The 13,402-nt window shown below is 46.1% G+C and overlaps 1 protein-coding gene across 1 annotated transcript in view; it reads left to right on the top strand.

The window, feature by feature from the left end:
• Positions 1–13,402, top strand: part of LOC126482061 (A disintegrin and metalloproteinase with thrombospondin motifs adt-2-like) — a 178,116-nt gene that overhangs the window by 96,533 nt on the left and 68,181 nt on the right. Inside the window, exon 9 of the mRNA XM_050106037.1 lies at positions 4,254–4,395. Within this exon, the coding sequence (XP_049961994.1) occupies positions 4,254–4,395 (142 nt within the window). The remainder of the gene's footprint in view (positions 1–4,253; positions 4,396–13,402) is intronic.

The following is a 13,402-nucleotide window of genomic DNA, read 5'->3' as shown; positions in this document are numbered from 1 at the left end:
ACTTAAACTAACTTGCGCTAAGTACAACACACACGTACCCATGCCCGAGGGAGGACTCGAACCTCCGACGGGGGGAGCCGCACGGACCGTGACAAGACGCCCAAGACCGCGCGGCGAATATGAGAGTAGCTACCTTCTGTATAGTGAAGCAATTTATTTAATAAAGGCAGGTCTTACGATAATTTATATACCATTTAAGTTCAATTACAGACCTATATAGTAGGATTTTGGAACATAAACTGTGTTAGAACATGATGAAATGTCTCTAAGAAAAACAAATAGGACGGATTTAGAAAACATCGTTCTTGTGAGACACAAGTGGTCCTTTTTTCACGTTAAGTAATGAGTGCTATCGACAGGGGCTCTCAAGTTTATTCTATCTTCGTAGATTTCCAGAAGTCTTTTGTCACAAGCGGCTTCTAATCATATTGCGTGCCTATGGAGTATCACCTCATACGTGCGATTGGATTCATGATTTCTTGTCAGAAAGATCACAGTTCGTAGTAACTGACGGGAAGTCATCGAGTGAAACCGGAGTGATAGTTGGTGTTCCCCGAAGAAATGCTTCAGGCCCTATGCTGTTCGTAATCTACGTATACGATCTATGAGACAATTTGAGCAGCCCTCTTATACTGTTACCAGACGATTCTTTCATCAGAAAATTAATACGAATTACAAAATGGTTTAAACAAGATATCCACATGGCGTGCAAGAATAAAAAAAAAGTGAAGTCCTCCACATGAGCACTAAAAAAGTCTATTACATTTCTGTTACACTTTAAATCATACAATTGCAACGGTTGTCTATTCAACTATAAGTAAATACCTAGGGATTACAGTTACAAACAACTTACAGTAGAACTATCACATACAAAATATCGTGGGAAACGCGAACCAAAGACAAGATATAACAAATATACAACAAATATACGGATACTGCCTGCGCTACGTTTGTCAGTTCTTTTATGGAATACTGCTGCACAGATATATGATCCAACCGCATAGGACTGACGTAAGACATCGAAAAAGTTCAAAGAAGGACAGCTCGTTTTCTGTTGTCGTGAAACAAGAGAGAGAGTGTGTGTCACAGATACGACAAGCGATTTGGGTTGGCAATCATTAAATCAAAGATGTTCTTTCTTGCGGCGAGATCTTTTCACCAGATTTCAGTCATAGGAAGAAATGATCATCGTAATAAAATAAGAAAACTCAGAGATCGCATGGGAAAATTGTGTTAATTTTTCCCAAGTGTTGTTTCGAGGGTGAGTCTGAAAGTGGTTTTACGAAAAACCAGGTGTGATCTGCAGTCCAGTGATTCGCGGTTGATTTCTTCGAAATCTCCCTTTATGTCCCCCTACGAAGACTGTCTCGCAACTTCCGCCCTCAGTCATGTACTTGTTTGTGTTCTTGCACAATTAAAAGTGACTGAAAATCGACGAAGTCCCACGACGCTTCAACAACCGAATTGCTGGAGCAAAATTATCCTACAAATGCTGAAATATACTTGCGTAAAGTTTTTCTAAGTTTTACCTTAAGTGCGTTGTTTGAGGACCAAGCTTCAATTCCACATCCGGTCGTAATAGTTCAGATTGCTCGTGGACTTCGGAAAATACATAAGGGGAGAGCTCACTTTAATCTACAATTTACTTTAATTATAATTAAAAATGTAGTCTTCACTCTTCATTGACTCACTCCTTCACAATTCTTGGGATAGGAAACACATTCGGTTAAATGACTAAAAATGAAAATATTGCTGTTCTGGTATCATTTAGTCGCGACCGATGGCCTTTGTTGTCTGGTCCCTTCAACCCCCACAAGCTAACCAACCATATCATTTAGTCAGATATGCAAATCTCAGAAAGGATGATATCCTTGAGAGGTTAGGCTACAAATTTGTCAAAATAAATATGGAATGGGACGGAAATCAGTAGATGTGATATACATGTACAGACAAACAAATGTGGACAATTACAGAAAAATTGGATGATTTATGCAAGAGAACGAGCTTCATGCATTGAGCAAGTCAGTAACGCGTTGACCCTTATGGAAGCAGTTGTTCCTCTTGGCACTGATTAATAAAGTTATTGGATGTCCTCCTGAAGAAGATCGCGCCAAATTCGGTCCAACTGTAAGTAGGCTGTTTAGGTTTTTATGTTGGTAACGCCATGTAGCGCTCTATATGAAAATCACTGACTGTGCTGTGTGAAGGCTGTGGTTAGTTTGCGTTGTTGGAGTAATATTCGTCATTGTAGTGTTGGGCAGTTGGCTGTTAACAGCGCGTAGCGTTGCGAAGTTGGAGGTGAGCCGCCAGCAATGGCGGAATTTTGAGAGCGGATGATCTGGACGTGTGTCCATCAGAAACAGTACATTTGTAAGACTGGATGTCATGAACTGCTATATATATTATGACTTTTGAACACTATTAAGGTAAATACATTGTTTGTTCTCTATCAAAATCTTTCTTTTGCTAACTATGCCTATCAGTAGTTAGTGCCTTCAGTAGTTTGAATATTTTATTTAGCTGGCAGTAGTGGCGCTCGCTGTATTGCAGTAGTTCGAGTAACGAAGATTTTTGTGAGGTAAGTGATTTGTGAAAGGTATAGTTTAATGTTAGTCAGGGCCATTCTTTTGTAGGGATTATTGAAAGTCAGATTGTGTTGCGCTAAAAATATTGTGTGTCAGTTTAGTGTTGAACAGAATAAGTAAAGAGCGAAATGTCTGAGTACGTTCAAATAACCTAAGGGGATAACCAGCATAGTAATTCAATAATTTTTCTAAGGGGACGTTTCACAACTAACGCGTTAAATCGCCAAAATCTCGAGATAGTTGGAGGATCCTGCCCATAATGTTCCAAATGTTTTCAATCGGTGAGAGATCCAGCAACCTTGCCGGCCAAGGTATGGTTTGGTAAGCACGAAGACAAGCACTAAAAACTCTCACCGTGTGCGGACGGGCATTATCTTGCTGAAATGTATGGCCAGGGCAGCTTTCCATGAAGGACAACAAAACGGGGGCTAGAATATCGTCGACGTACCAATGCGCTATAAGGGTGCCACGGGTGACAGCCAAAGAGGTTCTGCTACGAAATGAAATTACACTCCAGACCATCACTCTTGGTTATGGGGTCGTATGACGGGCGACATTGAGACTGGTATCCCACTGATGTATGGGGTGTCTCCAGACATGTCCTCGTTGGTCATCGGGGCGGAGTTCAAAGAGAGACTCATCACTGAAGACAATTCTACTCCAGTCAGTGAAAATGCAGGCCATAAACGTGTATGGTGACGTCCTGGATAGCGGTGGGATATCTACCTGTCTGTCGCTGGTCATATGGCGCGACAACCAGGAGTGATGGTCGGGGGTGTTACATTTCATAGCACGACCCTTTGTTCGTCATCCGCGGAACCCTTATAGCACTGCAGTACGTCGAAGATATTCTTCGCCTCGTTTTGTTGCCCTTCATAGCAAGCCACCCTGGGCTTACGTTACAGCAAGATAATGCTCGCCCGCACACAGCGAAAGTTTCTACTGCTTGTCTTTGTGCTCGTCAAACCCTTACCTTGGCCAGCAAGATCGCCACATATCTTCCCAATTGAGAACGTTTGGAGCATTATGGGCAGGACCCTCTTACCAGACCGAGCGAGGTGACTCAGTGGCTAGCACACTGGACTCGCATCCGGGAGGACGACGGTTCAGTCACGCGTACGGCCATCCTGATTTAGGTTTTCCGTGATTTCCCTAAATCGCTCCAGGCAAATGCCGGCGTGGTTCCTTTGAAAGGGCACGGCCGACTTCATTCCCCGTCCTTCCCTAATTCGATGAGACCGATGACCTCGCTGTCTGGTCTCCTCCACCGAACAGCCCAACCCCTCCAACCAGCTCGGAACTTTGACGGCCTAGCGCACCAGCCGGACAGAATTTGACACCAACAATTCAATGCCAAGCCGATCAATTTCTTGCATGAGGGACAGAGGTGGCCCAACATGTTATTGACTTGCTAAATTTGTGAAGCTGTTTCTCTTGAATATCCCGTTTTTCTGAAATTGTAATTATTTGTTTGTCTGTTCATGTACAAGACATCTACCCATATCTTTCTCATTCTGATTATCCCTTCGTTGTGTGTCGTTTATATTCTGTTAGAGTGTAGTATGACTATGAAACTGGATCTGAGATCGGAGTGGTGTAGAACAGACATATACAAAGTGCTGCGTGATATTTTAGGCGAAAGTTAGAGATGTACTGGCGTGTTTTCAGGTCTGGCAACAGTGGGCGGCGTGTGCCTGGAGAAGTACAACTGCGTGATCGCTGAGCTGGGCACCACCAACGTGTTCGGCAAGCCCTACCCGTCGGCCGGCTTCACGTCCGTCTACGTGCTGGCACACGAGATCGGACACAAGTAAGACCTACAACTGTAGCCGATTACACTTTCCATAGTGCCCAGTATAACTTTTATAATTGTTCGTCTTGTACTCCATGGCATCAAGTTCCTTCATTTTTAAAAGAAAAAAATTTATGGGACCCAACGGCATTTGTAGACGTTTTAATCTGTAATTACTTAATTGCATTCATTAACTGCGTGCAGTGCTTGCATTAAACAAATAAATAACAAAAGGAATAGTTGATCTCTTTTCAGAAATATAAATAGCGTACTTAACAATAGTTTTATTTCCACAAAATATACAGGGTGTCCATAAATCAAGTTCCAGTTTCGAAACGATGTGGAAAGAGAATTCTTGCTCAGAATGACGTCAAAACTGAACAGGCTATTATTGTCGCAGGGAGAAATGTCACGTAACAAAAAAATTAACGAGAATTTTTCCAATAGATAGCGCTGTAAGCGTCGTAGTGTACACTACCGTTGTTGGAAATTGGTACACGAAGAAGGAAATGCATGAATTCAATTAAGTTAATGCCACAGGTTAGGTAATGACAAGTAACAAATGATTACCTTTTCAAATCTGTACATATCTTTTGAGCCCTACTATTCAGTAAGTCGAGTGGCCACCATGCGCTGCAGTTAGAGCTGCTATACGCCGTGGCGTTGAATCAATAAGGTTCTGAATACGTTCCTGAGGGATTTTCCTTCACGCAATTTGTATCCGAGCCCACATATTCGTGACATCAGTTATTGGAGGACCGTGACGCACCAGGTGCCGACCAACCATATCCCAGACATGTTCGATGGGCGGAATGTCTGGCGAACGTGCAGACCAGGGAAGCAATGGTACTGTCACTGTCGCTCTTCGAAGAAGGTCTGTACATTCCCCGCAATATGTGGCCGGGCATTGTCCTGTTGAATTGTGACCTGTGGAGAGGCCTGAAGCAGGGGGCGTACCTCAGGCTCCAAAACCTCCGTTAGGTACCTGTTGCTGTTCAAAGTGCACGCAATACGTACGAGGTGAGATCGGTTGTTGTAACCAATGGCGCCCCAAACCATCACATCTGGTTTTCGTCCGCTATGCCGCTCGACAATGCAGCCCTCCAGACTGCGCTCATCACGGTACCGCCGGACACGTATGCGGCCATCACTGTAGGACACATTGAAGCGGGACTCATCCGAAAAGATTAGATGTTGCCGCTCAGCACCCCAGTGACGGTGTTCACGTGCTCATTGCAGTCGGAGGAGCTTACAGTTTCTGGACAATGGAAGCCGACGTAATGCCATGCGTGCAAACAGTCCAACCTGCAGCAGACGGCGACGAACCGTCGATGAAGACAAATTCACACCTGTTGTAGTTCTCCAGCGACGAGCCAACACTGTGGATGACGCTGTACGGTCTGGACAAGATGACGGTCATCTCGTGCTATGGTCATATCCCGTGGTCCGGTTCCCGCTCGTCGCTGCGTACGCCCTTCCTCCATCCACTGCCTCCACACCCGCATCACCGTCGGAGCAGCATCCCCTGGGTGAGCCAAAAGGTCACGGTATGACAAATGGTTCAAATGGCTCTGAGCACTATGAGACTTAACATCTGAGGTCATCAGTCCCCTAGAACTTAGAACTACTTAAACCTAACTAACCTAAGGACATCACACATATCCATGCCCGAGGCAGGATTCGAACCTGCGACCGTAGCAGTCGCGCGGTTCCGGACTACAGCGTCTAGAACCGCATGGCCACCACGGCCGGCACGGTATGACAACCCCGTTTCCCGGAGACCGATCATTCTGCCCCGTTCGAACTCGCACACATGCAGGTATGGCTTCCTTTGACGTCAACAAGGCATGCTGGCACTGTATTGTTTCCACCTGTGTGACAGCTCTGCACCGACTACACTAGGCGTAACACCGACCCTGTCGGACCGACACGAGAGGGCTCTCCTCGGCCTACGTGTACGCCATCTCACTACAAAACGTATCACATATTGCCTGCACATCGTCGCCACTTCCAACAAGTGTGGCGCTATTCGGGTAATTCCTTCTCGGTGTTGCACTTTTCGCAAACGGAAGTGTAAATGGGGACGGCTACAGATGACAGGTAAATCGCAATACGATGACTATGGTTTAAGATTCACTTTACAACATGCGTACTTCTCAACGTTGATCACTGCACAAGTTCGGCACTCAACAGTTGCGGCACTGCTAGTTAGGTAAGTCCACCAACCACGGCAAGGCTGTACCACATCGGATGGGAAAATGCGGTTTTTAATTGTTGTGAGGCTAGAAACCTGATAAAAAGCAAACTGACAACGATTTTTAATTGTTCTGAGGCCAAAAATAGTCTGTAAAGCAAAGTGACATCGGTTTTCAATTGTCCTGGGGTCAAAGCCGCATAAGAAGAAAAGTGACATCGGTTTCTAATTGTTGTGAGACTGGCGCAAGACATGTACAATACGCTGTCCACCGTTTTGTGCCACAGATTGAAATCGACAAACAGCATGTTCCACAATAGATCGGGTTGCTTCGGCGGTAACTTTCAGAATGCGTTGGTCAATGTTTGCCTTCAAGTCAGCTACGTTCGTAACTGGAGCACTGAAAACAACATTTTTCAGATAACCACACAGTCAGAAGTCATACGGATTAAGATCAGGTGAACCGGACGGCCAGGTTGCTGAGAAATCGCGACTGATAATTCTTGCATTGCCGAATTGCTTCTGGAGCAGGCATTTCACTGGTTACGCAATGATCCTACTCACACAACCACGCTGTTGGAAGACTGGAATGACGTTGGCGTGCAAAAGATTCTCGTAGCATTTACCGATGAGGGTGAAAGTAACAGGACCAGCAGGACTCATTTCCACGGAAAAAATACGACAGTCGTTCATCCCGCGAACCATACGCGACTGGAACAGGATAAAGAGGTAATGACAGTGGCACGTAAAGTGCTCTCCGCCACACACCGTTTGGTGGCTTGCGGAGTATAAATGTTGATGTAGATGTACAAACGATGGCGTCAACATGCACCACACAGTCACCTCTGCAGAAAGAAGCTGTATCGGTATGTTTGCGTTCGGATTTTCCGTTGGACATATTCTGGAATTCTGCGTATGGACATGTCCTTAGAGACAGAAACGGGCTTCGTCTGTCCACATAATGTTGCACGGTCATTTATCGTCCACTTCCAAGCAAGCAAGAAATTCCAGAGCGAACGTTTTTCTTGCTGGCAGGTCAGCAGGAAGCAACATCTGTATATGGCTGATTTTGTGTGGATTGCAATGTAAGATGTGTCGTAGAGTTTTATGACCACGCTCACAGGCATATCCAACGTTCTAATAATTCCCCTGCGTTGCATGCTTTTGCACACCACCGCTCGACCCCCCTGCAACGCTGTGGCCACATCTTCGGCAGAAGTCGGATCAATTGATTCTTCCCCCTGACACATTGCACTTCAAAAGAACTTTTTTTCGAATTTTGTAATCATTTTCTCCAGACCCGTAGACACATCGGACTAGTGTGTTTTTTCACACCCTCGAGTGTCAGGAACTTCTGAAGGGCTACTGGCGCACAGTCATCATTCTTCTAAAACAGCTTTGCCAGCAGCGAGCGATCCTTCACGGAGACTGTCAAGTTGGGCTCTCGGACGCAAACAGAGGAACAACTGTGTTCCGCGCGTCTGTTGGTGTGTATACTCTGATGCTTACAGCGCAACCTATTGGTCGACTTTCCGTTAAAATTTTCTGGCTTCATGACGTTTCCAACTGCGTCAATAAGATGCTGTTCAAATTTGACGTCTTTTTGAGCAGTGGTTCTCTTTCTCCAGCGTTTTGAAGCTGGAACTTTAACTATGGAGTCCCTGTACTTCGTTTGGCCCATAGTTACATCAATTGCAGTTGTACTTTATAAGTGTCATTCTGAATTAGTTAATAATTTTTCATCACACAATAGAATTAAACAAGCAGTATTGTATCTTCACTCCTGGAAATTGAAATAAGAACACCGTGAATTCATTGTCCCAGGAAGGGGAAACTTTATTGACACATTCCTGAGGTCAGATACATCACATGATCACACTGACAGAACCACAGGCACATAGACACAGGCAACAGAGCATGCACAATGTCGGCACTAGTACAGTGTATATCCACCTTTCGCAGCAATGCAGGCTGCTATTCTCCCATGGAGACGATCGTAGAGATGCTGGATGTAGTCCTGTGGAACGGCTTGCCATGCCATTTCCACCTGGCGCCACAGTTGGACCAGCGTTCGTGCTGGACGTGCAGACCGCGTGAGACGACGCTTCATCCAGTCCCAAACATGCTCAATGGGGGACAGATCCGTGGGTCTTGCTGGCCAGGGTAGTTGACTTACACCTTCTAGAGCACGTTGGGTGGCACGGGATACATGCGGACGTGCATTGTCCTGTTGGAACAGCAAGTTCCCTTTCCGGTCTAGGAATGGTAGAACGATGGGTTCGATGACGGTTTGGATGTACCGTGCACTATTCAGTGTCCCCTCGACGATCACCAGTGGTGTACGGCCAGTGTAGGAGATCGCTCCCCACACCTTGATGCCGGGTGTTGGCCCTGTGTGCCTCGGTCATATGCAGTCCTGATTGTGGCGCTCACCTGCACGGCGCCAAACACGCATACGACCATCATTGGCACCAAGGCAGAAGCGACTCTCATCGCTGAAGACGACACGTCTCCATTCGTCCCTCCATTCACGCCTGTCGCGACACCACTGGAGGCGGGCTGCACGATGTTGGGGCCTGAGCGGAAGACGGCCTAACGGTGTGCGGCACCGTAGCCCAGCTTCATGGAGACGGTTGCGAATGGTCCTCGCCGATACCCCAGGAGCAACAGTGTCCCTAATTTGCTGGGAAGTGGCGGTGCGGTCCCCTACGGCACTGCGTGGGATCCTACGGTCTTGGCGTGCATCCGTGCGTCGCTGCGGTCCGATCCCAGGTCGACGGGCACGTGCACCTTCTGCCGACCACTGGCGACAACATCGATGTACTGTGGAGACCTCACGCCCCACGTGTTGAGCAATTCGGCGGTACGTCCACCCGGCCTCCCGCATGCCCACTATACGCCCTCGCTCAAAGTCCGTCAGCTGCACATACGGTTCACGTCCACGCTGTCGCGGCATGCTACCAATGTTAAAGACTGCGATGGAGCTCCGTATGCCACGGCAAACTGGCTGACACTGACGGCGGCGGTGCACAAATGCTGCGCAGCTAGCGCCATTCGACGGCCAACACCGCGGTTCCTGGCGTGTCCGCTGTGCCGTGCGTGTGATCATTGCTTGTACAGCCCTCTCGCAGTGTCCGGAGCAAGTATGGTGGGTCTGACACACCGGTGTCAATGTGTTCTTTTTTCCATTTCCAGGAGTGTATAACGTCAACAAGTATCTCAAATCAATTTACAGGCCTTTAGTTATTACTTTGAGACAAGTGATATATTGTCAGTCAGACTATTATCCTGCTGCTTCAGAGCACTTCATTACCAGCCGATGCATGGTGGCGAGTTGACACAGTGACAATTGTGGCACTTACTCCAGTTTTTGTGTCGTAAATGTGAAGGCACCAGCCAGACTACGGGTTTTCAAATCTGGCTAGACTGCAACTCTGCCGTTCGTGGCACGAACTCCAACTGACTGCCATTGTGTTCAGTAACACTGTCTTGAGCCACCTCTAGGCAGTGCTGAACTCCGTTACATTTACCATGGGTGTATCCATAGACCTTGTTTGTCAATCGAATTTATCTTCCAGCAACTTTTGTTGCTGTTGCATACTGATCTCTTTTCGCATGCTACGAGAAACACACAATCTCCAAAAAATGTTCCCCTATAGAGGCATTCTTGCTTAATATTAACTGCTGTTTAGTGACTCCAATATCAGCAAAATTTCGTATGCTGTTATCAGTTTGTCGGATCTCTTCGACAGTCGAGTGTGCCACCACTGTATTGATGCTGATAAACAACACTCTTGCATTGACTGCTTCGGACCTACATCGGCAACTGACCTCTGAAAGGCGCCTGCAGGTAAGTTGTCCAGCGAGATGATTGACTACTTTCCCTGTCTCTGCCTGGGTAGCTTGAGCGTTGCCTCTAACACAAACAGCACACCATTATGGTCAGTTTTACATCCAGCCCTCTGAAAAACGCAGCGCGTGAATCCACACAGAGGAAAGACGTATGTTCAAGAAAGAAATATGTTCAAGATCTTTTGCAGAAACTGAATGCTGCTGTTTTCATTATAAGAATACACCGAGGTAACAAAAATCATGGGATACCTCCTATTATCGTGTCAGATTTCCTTTTGTCCGACGTAGGGTAGCATCTTGATGTGGTATGGACTCAACAATTCGCTGGAAGATCCCTGCAGAAATATTGAGCTATGCTGTCTCTGAAGCCATCCATAATTTGAAAGTGTTGCCGGAGCAGGATTTTGTGCACGAACTAACCTCTCGATTGTGTCCTGTAAATGTTAGGTGGGGTTCATGTCGGGCGATCTGGGTGCTCAAATCATTCGCTCGAATTGTCCAGAATGTTCTTCAAACCAATCGTCTGGCCCAGTGACATGGTGCATTGTCATCCATAAAATTTTCGGCATTGGGAACATGAAGTCCGTGAATGGATGCAAATGGTCTCGAAGTAGTCGAACATAACCATTTGCAGTGAATGATCAGTTCAATTGGACCAAAGTATCCAGTCCATACTATGTAAACACAGCTCATATCATCATGGAGCCACCACCAGCTTGTACAGTGCCTTTCCGACAACTTTGGTCCATGATTTCGTGGGGTCTGCGCCATACTTGAACGCTACCATCAGCTCTTACCAACTGAAATCGGGACTCATTTGACCAGCCTACTGTTTTCCAGTCGTCCAGGGTACAACCCATATGGTCACGAACCCAAGAGAGGTGCTGCAGGTAATGTGATCTAGCAAAGGCACTCGCTTCGGTGGTCCGCTGCCACAGCTCGTTAACGCTAAATTTCATCGCACTGTCCTAATGAATACGATCGTCTTACGCTCCACAGTGATTTCTTTGGCTACTTAACCCACTACTGCTTGTCTGTTAGTGTTAAGCAAACGCCACTGATCTCTGTCTTCAAGCGACGGCCGTTGGCCACTGCGTTGTCCGTGCCTGTAATCTAGTATACTCAGCACACTCTTGACACTGTGGATATCGGAATATTGAACTCCGTAACGATTTCAAACTACCATTCCGCGTCCAAGCCTGCTAATTCCCGTCGTGCGGCTATAATCACGTCGGAAACTTTTTGACATGAATTACCTGAGTACAAATGACAGCTCCACAAATGCACTGCCCTTTATACCTTGTATAGGCGATACTACCGCCATCTCCATGTGTGTACTGCTGTCCTAGGACTCGTGTCACCTCACTGTAACCCCACTGTCTCTGACACACATATTTGGAGGAAGTCTTGTTTCCTTTGCTTACTTGGTATCACATTTTGAGGCAAACCTGTTACACCTCCTCCGTTAAGACGTAACCCAGGTAAATGCGTTGTAACAGACTGACTGTGCACACGAGGGCTGTAGTTTTTGGTGTACAACATCAGGCACATATAGAAATATTTCTCAGCTGGCGTATCTTAGAGACAGTAGATGTGGACGTCCTCTTCTCTGCAGAAGAGAGCTCCTGGCAATTGCTCGGTTTTCAATGTGACGCTGCTAAGTTAAGCTATAATAATAGGAGGAGCTGTTTTGCAGTAAAGGGCACTTCAGCGTTATCTTAGGGATGCCTTGCGACAGCACACAAAATGATTACACTAATGATTACACAATCTGTCATTTCTGTAGCTTGCCACTACACAGATCCAGTGGTGCTTCACTACGCTTACAATAGCGCTGTACTTGTTACTACGATCGCACTCGACTCTAATAACACAACATTTCTTAAAAGTCGTCTACAGCCATCTCATACGAAACCGTTCACTTTGGCCAGCACCACCAGACTTCAGTAACGCACCATCGTGTCGTGACGCAGTTAACACTTCGCAAGAGGTAACCAACATATTTACCGAACTTCTCTACCAGGAGCTTTGGTTCACGACCGCTTACTGTGGCCGCCAAAACTCGCCTCCCCTCCCCCCCTTGCCCACGCCATGTTCTGATCTCAAACTTTTCGGAGAATCAGGGGCCAGGAGTTTCCTTGCTACCAAATAAGGTTCGGCTTCTTTCAGCCAATGGGAAGCGACTTCATTGTCTCCAGGTTTGTTTTGACACCGCAACTGGGCACCTGAACGTCACCAGCTTGTAAAAGAATCTCCCAGCAATAGGGCCTGTTACCTATTGCACAGTACTACATTTGTATTAACACTAATTTCACATAAATATTACACTCTGCACCCACCAGCCATATTCTTAATCTAGAAAAGGCCAATCAGACCGATCTGCTGTATTAGTTTTTGAGCTTCATGTAGGCCATTGTTCTGACCCTGCCATCCCTATACAGATACACTGCATCATGAGATTTCTTGCTGACAATATTGAGTCACTGAGAAGAAACTGAAATATTCGTTCAGCAAACCCTACGCATTAAATGATTTTCATCTGGGTAACAGTTCCTTAAGCATTGTACAGAAGGGTGTGCGCTATTCAACAGGTTTAATGTTCAACAGTGTTCCAATAGAAGTGAAAAAAATTGAATGATAAAACCTAAGCCGAAGGGATTCCTTGTCGTACACTCCTGTTCTGTACAGGAGGTCCTCTCAGTAGCTGATAACTTTTATTTGTTCGTGAACACTCTCACGATTTCTTTCCTGTTTCATTAATTTTTTAGTTACTTTGTTTATAAATTTTCTAATCAGCATTATGTAAACTATGTACTGACCCTTTCAGAGATCAAGCAGCTTTGGTTCGCATGGCCTCACAGAACTTGATAATAAATGCAAAAAAATAATATGAAAATGATGCCCATATTCATGTTCATGAGGGCCTTAGCACTGAGCTCATTGGTCAGCCGAAACTTGCTGCAATAAGCTTGCGTGGCT

The sequence above is a fragment of the Schistocerca serialis genome, chromosome 5 (genome assembly GCF_023864345.2).
Source record: "Schistocerca serialis cubense isolate TAMUIC-IGC-003099 chromosome 5, iqSchSeri2.2, whole genome shotgun sequence".
NCBI lineage: Eukaryota > Metazoa > Arthropoda > Insecta > Orthoptera > Acrididae > Schistocerca > Schistocerca serialis.
Note: the sequence above shows the minus strand (reverse complement) of the source record. Positions and strands in the feature narration are given on the sequence as shown.